Genomic DNA, 20,965 nt, shown 5'->3' on the forward strand with positions numbered 1-20,965 from the left:
GGGGGCAGGGCGGGGAGGGGTGGGGAGGGTGTCGCCATTATTTTAGCTAGCTGAATAGTGTGCCTTTTGATCCTTGCACATCTTATGTATTTCAGTCAGGACAGACTCTGGGAGCTGGGTGGCAGCAGTCTGTTCCTTTGCTGAACAATAGTAAACGAGGCATTCTGGAGCTCTGCTATCTGCTCGCTACTAAAGGTAGCAAAGACAGACAGCATTTGGCAGCATGAGTGAGCTCTGAAACCTAGGAAACTTACCTCCACTTCAATTTTTTGAATCTTTTTAGCAGTAGAATGTTACATAATTTGAATTCATTTTGATTACACTTTGGAGGGAATCATTTCATAGAGACACTGGTTGGGGGGGTTGGTATAGATAGCTAAAATATTCTGAAATATTTTGCATGTTTTATACTATTTTAAGTTTTAACTTAGCCAGGGAAATTCTATTGTAACCAGTGATCATTATTTTTTGTATGAATTATGTTCCAGCTGCATTGTTTCAAGTGTGTAATTCCTTATTCTTGCTATAATAAGTTCATTAACTGTGTTTAATTGCACACTTGCTGAAAATATTTAGCATGTAAAAAGCAGGTTTTTGATATTTAACGGCTTCATATTGAAGCTGATTTGCTATGAGCAAGTTAAGTGGCAGGCCTAGTATGCTATATGTCTCGTTACATAAAACTACTGCCAGAATCTCAGTAAATATACCGTTTAAAAAGTTTGTTGTCTTTATATATTAATATTGAATTAAGACAGGGATTAAAGTAAAGAATGACACGTTTGCTATTCCTGTGGCATATTTTAATAAGATTGGGTGCCTCAAATGTCTGCTGCTGAATTATGTTTACTGGTGATATGTTAAAAGGAACCGAGAAGTCATTTTTACTTCCCACTTTTATAATCAGTTACATGAAATATAATTTACTGTCCATTGTGCCTGTTATAAATGGTGTTTCTAACTTAGGTATCTTAATGCACAGAATATTTTGGCATGACAAGAGGCTGAATAAATGGCTATTTTGCTAAAAAAAAATAGCTGTCTTCATTTCAGCTCCCTTTTTATGTCACAAAGAAAATGGAAAACCAGAAAACACTTGGGAGATCAGTTGCATAGTAATTCCTCTTTACCCCAACTTTCCAGGAAGGAGAGAACAGATTTCTTAAGAGATGTTTTGAGACCTCTAATAATGTCATACATCAGGTCATTAAATATGCTTCGTTTTTAGAGCTGAACACTCTTAATCATTTCTTGAATGACTGTGATGCTGGTGCCAACCAAAAGATAGATAATTTAAGAATGACATTTTGTATACAAATTAACTTTTTCTGAAAATGGTCTTCTGTAACAAAAATGTAAAAGGATAAGTATGAGAGTATCTGTATTATTAGAGAAGTACCAATTTTAACATGTATAAAACACCTCTCTTTCATTACCTGTCTTATGTTCAGATTATTTTTGTTGAGTTTTGCAGACTTGTCCAGGAATGGTGATCATTGATGCCAGATATGTTGGTTTTATTTGCCTTGGATATTTATGTATTACCTGGAAACAATAATTGTTGTCTGGTCATTGTTTTTGTGCTGCTCTTCAGTGTTAACTATCTAGAAAGAAAGCCAGACTATTTTTATTATTGCTTATTTGATTACTATCTTTAACAGTCTTCCAATAAAGAGTGCAGTTTTAACAAGACCAACTGCCCCTCTTGCATCAGAGAAATTGAAGAAAAAGAATTCCTGTTCACAAAAACCTTCATCATAACACTGGCATCAAGTTCCATGAATTTCCTGTAGAGTACAATATTGCACAAACAGGTTAGTATGGTGATCCTGCCATAGCAATAGTGTTTAAACTTGATCAAGAAATATATCAGTCACTTTACTTCTTGTGTAGAGTTATCATCATTATTATACTTCAAGCAATCACCTACACATTTGGAGAGATTATTCTTAAGTCATATCTTCCTCTACCTGAATTCCTGATACTATCTTTTTGGTATACTGCTACATCATACTGTAGGAGAACAAGTAGATTGGTTGAATACCTACAATCTGTTTCTTATCCTCCTGGATCTTCACCAGTACTGAGATGGCTTGCTTCTGCATTATTTTCTTTGACTGATATCATCAAACCTTTGATGTTGCTTTCACACTAGAATAATCTCATTTGTGGTTTTACCAGAATTTTCACTACAAGAATTAATGGTGTCTATCTTAATTATTCATGGACTCAAAATAATCGATATAAAAGTGACCAGAATGATCAGAAGAATGAAAATGGATGGCATAGAAAGTTCCTCAGATATTGTGCCCCAGATATTGACTCATTGCTTGGAATGTTTAAACCTTTGTCAAATAAAGCTATGATACCACCAGTCATCTTTATAACACCTACCTTTTATACAGCTAATGAGTTCCTTAACCATAATTTGAATCAATCTTTTTACCTACCAGTTTTTCCACCACTTCTCTAGTCTGCTAAAAATCACACATTGTGAGGTTCTATGTGAGTGTTGTAATAGTCTCATCTCCTTCTGACGTAGTTTCAGATCTCTTATCGTACAACAAAAGTAATATGCATGTAAAGGGCAACCCTGAACCTCTTGAAAAATTATCTCTGTGGAGCCACTCAGGAGAACTTGTGTATTGAGTCATCATTGTCAGTGCCCTTACCTGCAGCCACTACCGCCAATACTCAGGTCCTGTACCCTGGAGCATTGACCTATGAACCTAGTGACAGAACAGCTCTTAAGCCTCCCTGTGGATGCCTAAGCACACTGGCCCTCTAGAAAAAATGGAGTCAAGGTTGGCTTGTCATCACTAGTCTGTTATGGCCTTCAATCTAGCCATGATAGGATAAGTTATTTGTATGAATGCATGAGGCTGCTTTGTCAGCATTAATAGCTATAGAATACTTCCCTATTAGCTCGGGCAGACATCAGATTGGTCAAAGAATGATGAAATCGATGCTACATTTACAAGAATTGTTATCTAGAATTAATTTAAGTAGCAATAAGGCAAAAATTGCAGTCTCGATGAACTTATTCTTGCCCCTCCCCCATTTAGGCTTGAAACGGTTGGCCAGATTTTTATGACTTACTGCACTTTTAAGTTCATTCTATTTATGTTATTTAAGAAAATAAAGTGAAGGAAGAAATTGGATAGGTGATAATATTTTATAAATTTTATATATACATACATATATAGATTATAGATCTATTCCAAATTCTTACTAAGGTACTTGCAGATTTTGCCTTTCTCATGTTTTATAAACTTCAACTACTAATTTTGTAAACATGAGAAAACCCTTTGATACAGCAACTAGCAAATAATTTTGAAATTATTGCTTAGGTAGAAACGTGGATTTTATACTGACTTGATTCTGAGTTTATTTTTTCTGGTTTCTAGAAATCATCGGGATATTGGATTTTACAAAACATAATGTTTTCTCAAACTGAATTTACTTAGAACAAGGAGTCAAAAGCATTAGGGCCTGAATGAATTCAGTCAAGGATAGAATTTATGTGGCAGAGGAGTATGATAAATAGAATCTCAGAAATTAAGTGGAAAGTGCTATTCTGGGACCTAAATGATAGAGTTGATGGGTTTTTTTTTTATAAAAGACTTGGAAGATCAAAAGCAAGAACTTATCTAGAAAAATTGGACTGGAAAGGCAGGGAGGGGCACTTAATGTCCTAAGAGTCACTTTTCCAGTTCACAGGAAATGTTAATTTTGGAACTATATATAGGGTTCTTTTAGATAGTCAATTTGGCAACATTTCTGTAGTCATCAAAGATTGGAAGAGCCTCAGCACAGACAGGCTAGAGTTTAGACAACTGGTAGTGCAGTGATTAATGAGCTGAACCTAGAGTCAGGAAGTCTTGAGTTCAAATCTTGCCTCAGACTAGCTGTGTGATTCTGAACATGCCATTTCATATCTGTTTACCTCAGTTTCCTCAACTGCAAAACAAATATAATCTTACCTCCCCAGGTTGTTGTGAAGAGCAGGCGAGATAAAATTTCAAAGCACTTTGCAAACCTCAAACAAATGCTTTATTAGTTCTTACAGTGATTTGTAGTAGATAGGAATTCACCTGAATTTTAACCAACTTAATTCACATGATGTCAGAAGGTGAGTTGAAAGGGACTTCAGAGACTAGAGTATAATTCATGTTTGACCTAGCATCTAACTTTGACTTAAAATGAAGAAGATTTGGAGAGAAGTATGACCCTCAGCCTCCCAACATAGCTTACTGTTTCTCAATAATTGTTAGGAAGTTGGTTTTTTTTTTTAATTCAAACTTTCATCTACAACCAATAACTTTCCCCTAGGACTGCAGAAATTAATTCCTTTTAATACAAAAGCTTAAGAACCATGATCATATCTCCCTGGTTCTCTGAGCTAAACACTACTCAAATGTTCCATCCATTCACATAAAATGATCACCCTCCAGACATTTGACTTTTCAGAGTTCCTGCAATAAAAATGAGGACAAAATGTGTGGTCCAATTTATTTGCTGTCTTTGTCCAAAACTAATGTTTTATAATGTTATATATAACATTCAGATCAAATTATTCCTGCCAGTCAAAAATGAAAGGCATTTTATTTTACTCAAAAGGTTCTGAAGCAGGCTCTGCTTTGAGGAGATCACCAGATGCTTGGTTCCTTGGCTGAAATTTGCAGAAGTGTGTAACTAAGGGGTGGCTGCTTAGCAGAAGAGTTTTACCTGAATAGACGCAGTTAGTAAAAAACCTTGGATGATGATCAGATAATTCAGATTGATAGAGCTTCTCAGGGCTGGTAAAGTGCTTTCTCCAGCACAGCCAGGGGGTTGGCTGTACAGACATTTTCATTTTAGAGAATGTGGCGGAGGAGTACAATAAATATAGTCTCAGGGAAATTAAGTGGAAAGTGCTATTCTGGGACCTAACTGATAGATTCAATTGTTTGAATCGACCCCAAGGTCACATAGCTAGACCACCTCAGGCCTAGAATAAGAATCTGTATTCCCTGCCTCTGATCAAGTTGGGTTAAAAAGGAGAGAGGGAAATCCCTCTCCCCCCTCCCCACCTGTCCCATCCCTCCTTGCAGGCTACATTGTAGAGTGAAAGCTTGGTCTCACAAAAAATGAAACAAGAAATGCCTCAAGACTTGGGATCATTCAGACTTCAGTATCTTACCTCTCCTGCATATAATAAGCTTAAATGTGTCTGAGGATTGGATAGTGCAAAAGAAAGTATTTACCCTAGCTCTTTTCAAAAATCACCAGGAAGTAAGGCGAACCCCCTTTCTGCTTTATGGGTGATATGACTATCAAGTCTAGTTCCCTTGGAGCCCACCTGAATTTACCCCCCCAGGTAATGAAAGAGCTCAAACCATCCAAACCATCTGATGAGCAGAGTGGTCTCTGTCAAACATGTTAGGGGATTTAGTAGTGAATCTTTTGGACTTGATAACTCCCTGGTGATCAGAAACCATCCCATCACGCTGCTGTTGGATACCCCTGCTTTCCTGTTGGATTCAGCCTTTCCTCCTCCTACAGCAGCTTGACTTGTTTTCTCCTACTGTCTAGATGACCCCACTTATCCAATTTAGCCTTCAGAATCTTTGTTTAGTTCCTGAGTTGGTATGACAACATTCTGCCCTGGGCTCAACTGCCACAGAGATCACCCGTGGAAGCTTTGGCACCCCTGCCTTGCCTGGCAAGCTTTTGTTGGCTCAGATCATGAGTCCAAAAAGACTGGTCACTGGTATCAAACTGAGGGACCTCAAGAAGGTAGTGACAGCCCTGAGCAAAGCAGCCACACACTGTGAGTACTATGACCTAAGCTGGAACTAGTTCTGATATCTACGCCCATGGGGCAGCAGCTTTTCCTCACTCGGGCAGGGAGATCTAGGGCCTGGACCTGGGATTTCCCCTAGAACTTCCTCTGCCCCTGCAAGACTGTAGCTTATCATCTGAAAGGGCTGCCCTCAACGTGTACAAAGGATTACCTTGTCCCTAGTATAAGTCAGGCAGCTCTCCCTGAATTCAGGACATTTGACTTAGAACTGCCTCATGAGGACCAACCTATAGAGAACTGAAAGAGAAGTAGTCCACTACCCTCTTAATCTTAATTAGGAATATATTTTAAAAGATTTTGTGATTAAATCAACAAAAAATAGTATTTTATGCTTCAGAAGACAGGGTGGCCAATTCAGGAAGACCTGGATTCAAGGCCTGTGACTTTGGCTTATATTAACTGGACGTCTCTGCTCACCACGGACAATTCACTTGGCCTCTCAGGGACCTACTAAATTATAAACTTGTTACCACCCTTACCCTGAATCCCTTCCCGTGGAGGAAGTTTCCCATTTTGATGGTGCAACCAAAAGGAGCTGAGAAAATAAGTCAGATCAGATTTGATCTGATCACAACTATATCAATAAAACTCAAAGTTATTGGAAAAGCAAGAAATGGTTTATGTCTTGTTTCGATCACTTAGAGTGAAAGGAAGTTCACTGCAAAAATCTCAGTCTCAGCTCTTCAGACTTCTCTAGTCTACTGTTCTCTCTCTGACTGACAAATATTTTCACCAGCATTTTTTATTTTATTTATTGGTTTTTTGTAAGGCAGTGGGATTAAGTGATGTGTCCAAGGTCATACAGCTAGTTTATTATTAAGCATCTGAGGTTGGATTTGAATTCAGGTCCTCCTGACTCCAAGGCCAGTGCTCTATTCACAGTGCCACCTAGCTGCCCCTTTACCAGCATTTTTAAAATTATTTGGCAGATATTCACAGTCCATAAAGGGAAATACTGGTTGCCTATAATGTTATTTATTAAAATTGAAAAATGAAAATCAACTTTGAGGATGACTTTCACACTATCAAAGACTGAAAAAGTTTTTTTTGAGTATCTAACAAAGGGAGTATGCAATAGTCTGAAGGTGGTTGGTTGAATTTGGGAAGATACAAGGTAGAATCCAGGGTCTATGATTTAGCACCTAAGGGTCTTTGGGGAAAATAAGTTAATCTTTCTCACCTGTAAAATGATATTGGACTTCAGAGATGAAGTCTGAGGCTCCTTCCAGCTCTGGATGTATAATATTCTGGATTTTTGATGTAATATTAGACATATCTCATCTCATTAACATTTCCCTCACATTTCTTCTAGTCTTGTCCTTGGTGGAAGATAGAGACACGTTACATGCCCACTCTCTAGGTCATTTAGGTTTTCCTCCTCAGCCATATTTTCCAGGCTTTTTATTATCTTTATAGTTTAAAATAAATAAGGCTTGTCTTTGGCCAGCAGACTATCTATTTATACCCTGTAATGCCCCTTCCTTCTGCCTGGTACTCCCTCCTTTCTGCCTGACCCTTTTTCCCTAGAACCTTCCAAATCTAGAATGTTCTGTTCCAAGACTGAGAAGGTAGAGACCTTCATTGGGGGAGGGAACTTCCTCATTTGAGAGTTCCCTATTCCAGTAAAATTATGAGTGCCACCTTTATCCCTTTCTTTTACTTGGCCATAGACATACATTTACATATGTGTATTCATGACTACATGTTTATATTCATGTAGAGCCCTACAAAGATATCTCCCCTACTGGAATGTAAGCTCCTTGAGGGCAGAGCCTGTTTCACTTTTGTCTTTAACTCTTCAAAGACAAGTACAGTGTTTTTAACAAATTTAATACTTAATAAATGATCATAGAGTAGTTGCTTTTGCTTGAAGTTGATTTTTCAGTGAGTCACACTGTATCCCCTTTAGCAACTAGGTCTGTGGGATGGATTCAAAATGGTCCCACCAAGTCACTTTTTTCCTTCTTTCTTTTTTTTATTTTAAAGGTGTTTTTTGTTTGTTTTTAATTAGAAAAATTTTTAATAGTTTCATAAACTTTTATTACGGCAAAATTTACTACATCATTTAACAGCATCAAAGGCTTGGGTTTTGATGTTAAACAAATTATTTCCTTTTATTTCATGAAGGTAAAGAACAAAGAGGAGAAACAGATCAACTTTCATGTAGTGTTCATAACTTTTGTTTTGGTGGGGGTTTTTGAATTAGACTACTCTTTTCTTTCATTTTGAATTTTTTACAATTTTTCCCCTAATCTTGCTTCCCTCCCCCACCCCCCACAGAAGGCATTCTGTTAGTCTTTCCATTGTTTCCATGCTATACATTGATCTAAGTTAAATTCGATGAGAGAGAAATCATCCTTAAGGAAGAAAAATAAAATATTGTGCCTGTTTGTTGCACTAATGGAATGAGTAAGTCCATCAAGGTTGGTCATCACCCCCATATTGCTGCTAGGGTGCACAATGTTCCTCTGGTTCTGCTCATTTCACTCAGCATCAATCCATGCAAATCTTTCCAGGCTTCTCTGAATTCCCATCCTTCCTGGCTTCTAATAGAACAATAGTGTTCCATCACATACATATACCCCAATTTGTTCAGTCCTTCCTCAATTGAAGGACATTTGCATTTCCAATTCTTTGCTGCATTTTTGTACAAGTGATTTTTTTATACATTACTAAAATATTCTTGTTTAAGAGTAAATATAATACCCCTTCCCCCCAAAAAATATAGATCCTCATGAGAAATAAAGTAAAGGAAAGAGGAAAAGAATGTATTTGAGTCTGTTCTGACACCATCAGCTCTGTCTCAGGTGGATCACATTCTTTATGATAAGTCCATCATAAAAGTTACTTTCATATTTTTTGCACTGTTGCTATTGCTGATTGTAATTCCCTCTATTCATTCCTCCCCACTACCATATATTTTCTCTCTCCTTTCACTCTGGCCCTCTTCTAAAATGTGCTGTAGGGTAGCTGAGTAGCGCAGCAGACTGATCATCAGCCCTGGGGCTCAGAGGCCTAGAGCCCACCTACCACCCCTGAGACCCTACAACCACCTGACCCTGTGGTCCCAGACAGGCCACACAATCTCAGCCCCTTGTAAGAAGTAAAAAAAGAAAATGTGTTTTATCTATTTTCTCCTATGATCTACCCTCTCCTCCATCACCCACATCCCCCCCTTCCCCCTTTCCCCTTTCTCTCCTTTTTACTCTAAATGTCTATACCCTATTGAATGTGTATGCTGTTTCCTCTCTGAGCCATTTCTGATGAGAGTGAAGGTTCCCTCATTCCCCCTCATCTTCCCCCTTCCATATCATTGCAAAAGCTCATTGTAAAAAAAAAAAATATTTTATACAAAATAGCTTAGCTTATTCTCCCTCTCCTTTTTCTTTCTCCCATTACATTTCCCTTTTTTTCTTATTGACTCCATTTTTACACCATATTTTATCTTCAAATTCAGCTCTCTCCTGTGCTTCATCTATAAAAGTGCCTTCTACCTGCTCTATTAAATGAGAAGGTTCTTATGAATGTTATCAATATCATTTTTCTATGTAGGAATACATATAGTTCATCACCATTAAGTCTCTCATAATTTACCCTTCTCCTCCTCTCTCTATGCTTCACCTGAGTCCTGTATTTGAAGGTCAAACTTTCTGTTAAGCTCTGGTCATTTCAAGAGGAAAATTTTAAATCCCCCTCTTTCATTGAAAGTCCATTTTTTCCCCTGGAAGAGGATGTTCAGTTTTGCTGGGTAGTTGATTTTCAATTGCATTCCAAGCTCTTTTGCCTTCTGGAATATTATATTACAAGTCCTATGAGCCCTTAATGTGGTTGCTGCTAAGTCCTGTGAGATCCTGATCGCAGCTCCACTTTATTTGAATTGTGTCCTTCTGGCTGCTTGTAATATTTTCTCTTTGACTTAAGAGTTCTAGAACTTGGCTATAATATTCCCGGGGGTTGTTTTTTTGTGGATCTCTTTCTGGGGGAGATCAGTAGATTCACTCAATTTCTATTTTGCCCTCTGCTTCTAGGATATCAGGGCAATTTTCCTGTAGGATTTCTTTAAAAATAAGGTCAAGGCTCTTTTCCTGATCATGACTTTCAGGTATTCTAATAATTTTTAAATTATCTTTCCTTAATCTGTTTTCCAGATCAGTTGGTTTTTTTTCAATGAGATGTTTCATATTTTCTTCTAATTTTTCATTCTTTTGGTGTTGAAGTATTGTGTTTCAATTTCTCATAAAGTTATCAGCTTTCTTTAGCTCCATTCTACATCTGAAGGATTTATTCTCCTCAGAGGAGTTTTCTTATCTCCTTTTCCATCTGGCCAATTCTGCTTTTTAAAGCTTTCTTCTCCTCAATAACTTTTTGAACTGTTTTATTTTGACCTGGTTTTTAGCATGTTATTTTCTTCAGCATTTTTTTGGATCTCCTTGACTAAGCTAATGACTTCTTTTTCATGTTTTTCCTGCATATCTCTCATTTATTTTCCCAATTTTTCTTCTTATCCCCTTACTTGATTTTCAAAATCTTTTTTGAGCTCTGTCATAGACCAAGCCCAACTTTTGTTTTTCATGGAGTCTTTAGATGTAGGAGCTTGGATTTCCTCATCTTCAGAGTGAGTATTTTGATCCTTCTTGGAATCATAGACAATGTATTTCTTAATGGTGTTCCTCTTATTTCTCTGTTTACTCATTTCTCCAGCCTGTGCTTGGGTTCGGGGTGCTTCCTGAGCTTTTGAGTATTATTGGGACACTTGCTTTGGGTTTTTTGGGGTACACCCCACTGGAACCTTTATTTCTCCAAGGGCATATGCTCTCTTGTCTGTGCTTTGATATGTAGATGACCACAGGCACTCCCCTCTGCCCTGGAGCTGTGAGGAGGGTCCCTGCTATCTTAGTATGGAAGGTCAAATTGCAACCAGGATCTGAGTATGGTCAGACAGTAGAGTCCTGCCCCAGGGAGAGCAGAGAGATTTCTGCAATCTCCCCCACCCCCTTACTGTTTGTGGGCTGTGCTCTGGAGGTGCATACTGGTTTCTCTGATTCCTGCTGCAGGTTCTCACCACGGAGCTGTTCTGAGGCAGGTGCTCACTCCACACTCACTCTGGTGCAGTCGAGTTCTCTCACCACCCCCTTTAAGCTGTTCCCAGTGATCCCTGAGCTGCACTGTACTGCAGCTGCAGTTTTTTTTCCAACCACTGGTTCAAGTGAAATACACCTTTCCTATGGAACTTCTAAGTTGGCTTGGGCTTAGAAATTGTATCACTCAGTCTTTCTGTGGGTTCTGCCCCTCTAAATTTTGACTAGAGTCATAATTTGATGGCTTTTGGAGGTTTTTTTTGCAAGCAAGATTCTAGAAGGAACATGATAGATATTTCTACCAAAGTTATTTTTAAGTAATCACAGATATAACATGTAATAATATTTATATGTGTGTCATATATATATACATATATATATGTATATATATTCACACATATATGTATATAGTTTCCCAGCCCAGGGATCACCACCAACAGCTTGAAGGGGCCATGAGAGAACTCTGCTACACCACAATGAGTGTGGAGTGAGGAGCACTGGCTGTAGAACCTGCAGCAAAAATCATGGATCAGAGATCAAATAACATACACACTTAATGGGATGTAGAAATCTATCTTACTTAGAGAAAAATGAGAAGAAAAGGACGGGATAAGGGGGAATGGGGGAGAAAAGGGGGGAAATAGATGATAGAAGAGAGGGAAGATAGTGAGAGAGGGTACTCAGATACAACACACTTTTCGACAAGACCAGAATGAAAGGAGAAAGAGAACAGAATAAATGAGAGTGGGGAGGAATATAGTGGAGGGAAATACAGCTAGTAATAACAACTGTGGGAAAAATATTGAAGTAACTTCTCTGGTGGACTTATAATAAAGAAAGCAACTCACCCCAGAGACAGTCATTGGAATCTAAACACAGAATGAAGTACTTTTTTTTTCTCTCTTGCTATTCTTGAGGTTTCTCATCTTCTTGGGGGGGGGGGATTTATGTTCACTCTCATAACAAGATTATTGTAATAATATAAAATAAACAAAAAAAATCCAAAAACAAAAGAAAAAAAAAAGAAAAGACAGCATTTAAATACCTTTAAAAGCTAACCTGAAGGAACAGCTATGTGATGCAATGGATAGAGCACTGGTTCTGGAGTCTGTGTGAACTTTGGCAAGTCATTTAAACCCATTGCTTTGCAAAAAAAAAGCTAATGATGAAAAAAGATAGGAAAATAAAATTGTCAAAATGAAAATTAATAAGATAAAATAAAAACAGGAGAAATGAATTCGCAGAACCTACCAGATACTATATATTAAAATTGAAAATTTGGAGAAATTTGAGATTTCCAAGAAATATATAAAATAATTAATTAAGCATGAAATAAAGATTTCAAACAACTCAATGGTAGGAAATGAATTTGAATAAGCCATAAAGAGAATACCTTTAAAAAGCTGGTTCATATGAATATAGATTTAATTCTATCTAAGTTATGTCATGAATTTTGGAGTTCTGGTTGTTAACGCATTTACCAGCACACCTCTAGCTATATCCTAGAAATGTTGGCATGTCATTTCATCATTTTCTTTGTTATTAAATTTTTATGATTTATTCTTTGCCCTTCTCATTCAAAATGTCACTATTAAGTTTTGATTTAAGTTTAAATCTTTTGTTTGTCTTTCCTGTATATAGATGATTTTCAATTTTTTTTGGTGAGGTTTTTTGAGGTTTAGGTGACTTGTTCTAGGTCATAGCTAGTAAGTATCGAGTGTCTGAGGCTGGATTTGAACTCAGATCCTTCTGACCCCCATGTAGGGGCTCTATCCACTGCCCCCAATGGTTTATAATCTAAAATGTGTGCTCTAGACCAGAAATGTGGTAGATATTTGGATCAGCAAGAAAAATCAATGTGAGTTGGAAAAGTAAGGAATAATTTAAGAGCAAAACATAACTTAAATGGTAAGTTGACCGAATTAGACAAGAATGATGAGTTTTTGTTTTACATACTTTTAAAGAGTAATTAATACCTATATAAAAAGTGAGAAAGAAAATATTGCAGATTTTTAAGGCAAATATAGTTCTGGTATCTATACTAGGGAAAGAGAAAGGAAAAAAAGGAGAAAGGAGAAGTAACTATAGACAAATTCACTAACCATTAATTAATGCAAAAAGTCAAATCCTATCAAAAATATTTAAGCAATGTTCTTTTTAGTTTAACAGCAAAAGAGTTATGCTAGGAATGCAAAATTGGTTTAACACTAGGAAAACACACATAATTTGTACATACAACAAACACCTTTAAACTGCATGATTATATCAATATATGCATAAAAAAGTTTTTGACAGGGGCGGCTAGGTGGTGTAGTGGACAAAGCACCAGCCTTGGAGTCAGGAGTACCTGGGTTCAAATCTGGTCTCAGACACTTAATAATTACCTAGCTGTGCCCCATTGGCCTTGCAAAAACCTAAAAAAAAAAGTTTTTGACAAAATATAGTAGTTTTACTAACCAAAAAACTCTACAATACAGCAGTAATAAAAGATTATTTCTATGTGATAAAACATGAATATCAAAAAAGCTATAAGTTTTTGTGATAGGAAAACACCAGACAGTTTCCAAGTAAATACAGAAATAAAACAAAAATGACACACCTTTCCCCATTCTTATTGGATATAGTTCTAGAAATGCTGGGTGAAAGTAAGGGAGGGGGGGGCAGCTAGGTGGCACAGCGGATAGAGCACTGGCCTTGGAGTTAGAAGTACCTGGGTTCAAATCTGGCCTCAGACACTTAATAATGACCTAGCTGCATGGCCTTGGGCAAGCCACTTAACCCCATTTGCCTTGCAAATCCTAAAAAAAAAAAAGTAATAGGGTAAGAAAAAGAAATTAAAGGCATAAACAGACAAAAAGAGACAAAATTCATTTGCTGACAACCTATTAACTTAGAAAATACCAGGGAACCAGCAAAGGGGGTAATGAATACCTTCTTTGGTACTGGTTTAAAAAAGTAGAAAAGTAGACAAGTGAAATAATCTAAATCAAGAATGGCAAATCATCCAAGTCAATAAACCAATGTAGTGAGAATCTTTGATTGCTTTCTCAGCCCACATATATACTAATAGGTTGGTCCCCCAGCATGGTTGGCCATATCCCCCCCTATACCCCTGAGAAGTAGTAGATCTCTTTTAATAGTATCAGAATAATCCCTTTCCCTGTGTATTTTCATTTAGTATCATCTCCAGTGTTTATCAGCCCAATATAATTTAACCTGTTAAAGCTTTGATCTCACTAGCAACCAATAGCATCAATTAACTTTTTTTACAAAGGGATATTTTACTGTGAAGGGAAATAAAAACACATCCCCTTAAAAATAGGGTTTCTCTCTCTCTGTCACCTAGGTCCCTAGGTAGAGAGGGCTCAAAATGAATCAGTCCTATAGAGACATTTGATTCTCCAAGTTCACATTTTTATTGTATTAATTTTAAATTATTTGTTTTTACGTGCTTTTGTCTGCCGCTCTTGCTGCCCATGTAAGAAAAATTTCATCAAAAATATGCATAGTCCAACCAAATTAATTCAATAATCTGCCAAAATACATGTATCTGAATTTTTTTAATCATTTGTCTGGCAAAAGGTAAGTGAGTGGCAGATTCATATTCAGTCCTCTAGTCTCATGGTTTATTATTGCGTTGAGCAGAGTTCTAAAGTCCTTCAAGACTATTTTTACCAATCATATTGTCATGGTTTAAATTGTCCTCCCAAGTCTACTTATTTTACTCTATATCATTCATGATTTTCCCAGTTTTCTTTCAACCTGCTCATTTCATAAGTACTTAGTGAACAATCATTTTCCACTGTAGGGTGTTTTCAAGAAAGACTAATACATTGGTGTTAGGGCTGCTGAGCCCTCTTCAGGGCAGCTTTCCACCTTTGATGTCCACCTGAGCCACCTAACTCTCACCTGTGGCTCCAAGAAGCTATGGTGTGCCACGGGAAGCCATACCCCAGGGAAAGCATTTTCACAGGTGGGCTAAACCAGGTTGAAAGTTACTGAAAGAGACTCAAGGTCATGGTGAGTAGTGGGAGGAATCTACCCCAAGCATGTGAAGCCTTCCACTGGTGGAATGGGTGGAGGAGAGCAATTTATCCCAACGGCCGTGAAGCCAGCTAAAGCAGGTGCTGTAGAGCCTTGAGCTTGATTAGACATCAAAGATGCCAAGGTCATCCACTGCATCTAGAGCCATCACCAGTTGTCTTGATTCTGTCTTGCCCTGCTGAATAATGATTTTGTGAGGTGGATGACTTCATGCATACCTCACTTAAATCCAATATAAACTCGCAACAAAAGACATCATAACCATTCCCCAAAGTCTTGTGGTGACAGACAAGTGATGAAGTAGCAGGTGTGGATACACTGGGAGTTGTAGTCACAACGCTGCACAAAAAACTCAGTCCATAGGGTTGTTTCTCCACTTAAAGTAGCCATGGGATACACCAGCCCCCTGGGTGACTGATCAGGCCTTTTAAGGATCGCACTGTTCACCTGATGCAAGGAAGGGGTTAAAAAAGGTGCCCTAAAAATTGTCTGCCTACCTGATGACTGCGGTGTGTGAAGATCCCACAGTGCAGTCAAGACACAAAAAAAAATTCTACAAAAACTGCTTCAAAGAAGATTGCACTCACCCACCATCAGTGCCTAGAATGCTGCACACACTCACAGACAATACAAGATCCAATGGACCTGAAAGAGGAACAGCTTTTGTTGCAAGAGAACTCAGCAGGTATGGAATCCAGAAAGCATCCCTGAGTGAAACAAGGTCAGCAAATGAAAGCCAGCTTCAAGGCCTTTGTGTAGTCAGAGCTAGATACACATTTTTCTGAAATGGTCACAAAGGGAATGGGGTAGGTTTTAATCAAAGCATTCTTGAGGGGCAGGTAGGTGGCGCAGTGGATAGAGCACCAGCCTTGGAGTCAGGAGTACTAGGGTTCAAATCCGACCTCAGACACTTAGTAATTACCTAGCTGTGTGGCTTTGGGCAAGCCACTTAACCCCATTGCCTTGAAAAATCTAAAAAAATAAAAAAATAAAAAAAAAGAATGCCTACCAAAAGGAGTGAGAGACAGGCTCATGATAATGAGATTGCCACTTCCAGGAAAACACTAAACCATCATCATCAGTGCCTATGCTCCCACCATGAGGAACACTGATAAAGTTAAGGAAGAATTTTATGAAGACCTGGAGAACCTTATCATCAATATACCAAAAGAGGGCATCCTTATAATTCTGAGTGACTTTAATGCTAGAGATGGCTCAAATTACCAGACATGGAAGGGAGTCCTTGGAAGGAAAGGAGATGGAAACAGCAACAGTGGTGGTCACCTTGGACATCTCATGATCTTCTCATCATAAACACTGTCTTCCATTTACCTAAATGCAATAAAATTTCCTGGATGTACCCTCATAGCAAACATTGGTATGTAATAGACTATGTGATTGTAAGAAGAAGAGACAGACAGGATGTGAGAGACAAAGACAGTATGTGGTGCAGAGGGCTGGACTGGTAACAGACTCATTCTCTCAAAGCTAAATATTCACATTCAAGCAAAACAAAATGAATACTAGAAGACTCAATGTCAAGAGATTAGAGTGTCTGAGTGGAAACAGTTTGTTGCTAACTTGGAGAGAACAAACAACACACAGTTAGCAACAGTGAAATAGAAAAGAAATGGGCAGTTTTCAGAGATTTAGTGTACAATACTGCATTTGCTCATCTGGGCCAGAACATTTGCAAATACCAAGACTGATTTGATGAAAATGATGGGGAAATTCAGAAATTGCTAAATGAAAACTGACAGCTCCACACGGTTTACTAGCAGGATGGTTCATCCAATTCCAAGAAAGCAGCATTTAATTCCATCAAAAGTAAAGTACAGGGGCAGCTAGGTGGCGCAGTGAATAAAGCACCGGCCCTGGAGTCAGGAGTACCTGGGTTCAAATCCGGAGTCATACACTTAATAATTACCTAGCTGTGTGGCCTTGGGCAAGCTACTTAACCCCGTTTGCCTTGTAAAAACCTAAAAAAAAACATAGTAAAGTACAAGCAAATCTTAGTGAGATGCAGAACTCAGCCAGATGAAATTCAATTTTATGCAGACAGTAACAAACCAAAATTTTTTTGTGATACCCTGAAGGCTATTTATGGGCCAGACATATGGCACATCTCAACTACTCAGTGCTGATGAATCCAATTGATTCATCATAGGGTCATGATCCTTGAGAGATGGGCTGAACACTTCCATAGTGTTCTTAACAGACCATCTTCAATCAATGCAGAAGCCAATGACCATTTACCTCAGGTTGAAGTCAATCAGTCCCTAGCTGAAGTTCCAACTGAAGAAGAGGTTTTGAATGCCATTAGACTCTGTACAAGTGGCAAAGCACCTGGTGCTGATTCTATTCCAGCTGAGATCTATAAGGTCAGGGGTCCATTGCTCATCCAAAAACTGACTGAATTTTCCAGGATTTATGGCATGAAGAGGTTATCCCCCAGGGATTCAAGGATACCTCCATCATCCATCTCTATAAAGGTAAAAGGAAAAAAATTGTCCTATGATAATCCATCATGTATTCAATGGTTGTCTCAATTGTCATGATCTCATTGTCATGCAATCTTATTGTCATGATCCAATCCATTCCATCATCCATCTCTATAAAGGTAAAGGGAAAAAAATTGTCCTATGATAATCACAGGGGTATTTCTCTTTTAGTCATTGCTGGTAAGATTTTTGCCAAAGTCCTTCTCAGTAGGCTGATCCTTCACTTGGAAAATGGTCATCTCCCTGAAAGCCAGTGTATCTTCAGGAAGGGTTGAAGACTCAAAGAACCTGACAACTCCAGGGAAAATGCCAAGAGTAGAACAGAGATCTGTATACAACATTTGTAGATCTGCCCAAGGCCTTTGATACCATCAGATGTGAGGGCTTATGGAAAATTATGTCAAAATTTGGTTGTTCAGAAAAGTTCATCAGTATTGTATGTCAGCTTCATGATGGTTTGCATGTCTGGGTTCTGGATAGTGGATGATGCTCTTGAGATTTCCCATTCACCAATGAAGTAAAACAAGAAGGTATTTTTAGCATACTTTTTAGTGTGTTTTCAGTCATGTTATCAAAAGCCTTCAATGAAGATGAAGATAGCCTCAAGGTCAGTTACCACACTGATGGCAAATTCTTCAACTTGAAAAGGCCACAGGCCAAGACCAAAGTGGAGGGAGTGTTGGTGCAGGATCTACTATTTGCTGATGATTGTACCTCAGTACAGCCTTTGAAGCTGAGATGCAACAAAGGATGGATCAATTCTCTGCTGCTTGTGCTCATTTTGGTCTAACAATTAACATCAAGAAGACACAGCCAGCTCCATACCATCCATTTGTGGAACCAGAGGTTAAAGCAAATGCAAAAGTTTTGAGTACTGTAGACAAGTTCTCTTACCTTAGCAGTGTCCTTTTTTTAAAAATTTAGGGCTTGCCCAAGGTCACACAGCTAGGCAATTAAGTATCTGAGGTCAGATTTGAACTCAGGTCCTCCTGACTCCAGGGCTAGTGCTTTATCCACTGTACCACCTAGCTTCCCCACAGTGTCCTTCCCAAGGAGGTATACACTGACGATGAAGTTGACACTCTCATTGCCAGAGCTAGCTCAATATTTGGGAGGCTCCAAAAGAAAGTGTGGGAGAGAAGAAGTATTAGAAGTATTAGACTGACTAGCAAACTGAAGGTCTACAGAGCTGTTGTGCTGACTTCATTACTGTAGTGCCAGGTCAGGAAACTGAATTGCTTTCACTTAAATTGTCTTAGGAGGATTCTGAAGATCACCCAGTAGGAGAAAATCCCAGACACTTGAGGTCCTTTTGTGAGCTAAACTGCCTGGCATTCCAACATTACTATAGAGAGTGCGACTAGGATGGGCTGGACATGTTAGAATGCCAGGCGTATGCTTGCCCAAAACACTATTTTATGGAGAACTCACACAGGGCAAGCGCTCACAAGGGAATCAGAAGAAGCAACACCAAGACACCCCAAAGGTCTCATTGAAGAACTTTAGAACTGCCTATACAGTATAGGAGACACTGGCACAGGACTGCACAGCATGGTGTGCCCTCATCAGTGAGGGGCTGCACTCCATGAGGAAGGCAGAATTGAAGCAACTCAAAAGAAACATGACACATTAAGTTTAGTATACGCACCCCAGGTGTTCACAGGGGCTATTTGTGCCCAACCTGTGGTAGAGAATTCCAAGCTTATATTGGTTTGATCAGCCATAGCCAGCCACACTGTAATTTGTCTCCAACATAGTGATGTCATTTTTGATAATGAAGGACAAGAACCAGCCAGTATTGATATGCCTTAATTTATTTAATCATTCCTCAATAGGACAGTCTCTTAGTTGCCATTTTTTGACTACTATGAAAAGAGTTGCTAAAATATTTGTGTACATAGAGATTCTGTTCCTCTTTTTTATAATTTCCCTGGGATATAGACCTACTAATGTTAAAGTAGTCAAAAGATACATACAGTTTAGTAATTTTTGGGCATAGATCCATATTGCTTTCTAGAATAGCTGAACCGATTCACAGTTCCACTAACAGTTTAACATGCCGATCATACTGGAGTGAAACCTTTTAAATGTGAACGTAGAAGGGAGATGTACACAAAGAAAAACCTAATGTGTCTGATCTCCCACAGTTCCTCCAACAGTTGTCATTTTCCTCTTGTCATCTTTGCCAGTCTGATGGAAATGAGATGGAACCCCAGAAGTGCTTTGATTTTAATTTCTCTGTTAGTGATTTAGAAGATTTTTTTTCCCGTATGGTTGTTGATAGCTTGAATTTCTCACTTTGAAAACGATGTATTTATAGCCTTTTGACTTCATAACTTTTGGGGAATGGATCTGAGTTTTATCAATTTGAATCAGTTTTTTATATATTTTCAAGTTCACTTCCAAATTCAACATCACCAACAAAAAGAGTGCCCCCTCTGCCTTAGGCAATATGGGCTTGGCTGCCCAGTAGTTTTCCTGCTGGGTAGACTTGGTTGCCAACAAATTCTAGTGTAGATTCCAGTTCATAGACCATTGGTAGTTCATCTGTACTTTTAGATGCTTACAGAGTTGAATATTCCATTTCCTTATATTCCATATACATTAATTTTAAGAGAAGAAAGAATAAATATGAAGGTAAAGGAACAGAATTACCATGTGTTTAAAGCCACATGGCAGTCTATGTAGGTTGAAAGGCCACTAGTTCTACATCTCTCCCCACCCACAGGCATAGATTACCTCTACTGCCTGCAGAGAAACCGAATCAATTCAATCTATCAGTGCCTCTTGTAAGTGCAACTCAGCCACCAGTTAGAAGACTCTTATTTATTTGTTTGTTTGTTTGTTTTGTTTACTACATGGTGGGCAGACAAAATAATCTGAGGATACCTACACTTGCTTTGAATGACAGCAGGGATTATGCTATCATTGTCTAGCTTCACCATTAGAATCTGATAATCAATGAGCCAATCAACAATTATTTATTAAGTGATTACTGTTGGCTAGGCATTGTGCTAAGCAATGGAGGATATAAAAAGAGGCAAAAAAAATTAAAAATTAAAAAGTCCCTACCTTCAAGAAACTTAATATTCTTATGTAAGTAAAAAGGCCTTCATAAGGTACATAGAGAGTTGATAGAAGCTAATCTTAAAGGGAGAAGCTGTAGCCACTGAGATTAACCAGGAAAGACCTCCTGAAAAAAAGTAGAAGTTAGGTTTCATGAGTGTGTTTGTACTTCCGTATTTTTTAAATTTCAAAATTTTTATTTCTTCCTACGACTGTTCTTCCAATAGACAAAAAATTGTAATTGAATAACACATAAAGGACAATTCTGTGTAACTGGGCAAGTGACATAACCTCTGTCTGCGTCTTGTAATTACAAAATGGAGGTGACGATAATAGCATCAACTTTTCAGTGTTGTTGTGGAATAATGGAATAATATTTGTAAAGTATTTTGCAAATCTAAAAATGTTATCTAAAGGTCAGCTCTCATTCT

The 20,965-nt window shown here is 38.1% G+C and overlaps 1 protein-coding gene across 2 annotated transcripts in view; it reads left to right on the forward strand.

Annotated features, from left to right (window-relative positions):
* The first annotated feature begins 5,626 nt into the window (after positions 1-5,626).
* LOC141492492 (calaxin-like) overlaps positions 5,627-20,965 on the forward strand; it is a 30,055-nt gene continuing 14,716 nt past the window's right edge. Inside the window, exon 1 of one of the 2 annotated variants that reach the window (XM_074192815.1) lies at positions 5,627-5,812. In XM_074192815.1, the coding sequence (XP_074048916.1) occupies positions 5,728-5,812 (85 nt within the window). In that variant the 5' untranslated portion in view covers positions 5,627-5,727. The remainder of the gene's footprint in view (positions 5,813-20,965) is intronic. The other variant, XM_074192814.1, reaches the window with a different exon arrangement.

Source organism: Macrotis lagotis, chromosome 7 (assembly GCF_037893015.1).
Source record: "Macrotis lagotis isolate mMagLag1 chromosome 7, bilby.v1.9.chrom.fasta, whole genome shotgun sequence".
Classification (NCBI taxonomy): Eukaryota; Metazoa; Chordata; class Mammalia; order Peramelemorphia; family Peramelidae; genus Macrotis; species Macrotis lagotis.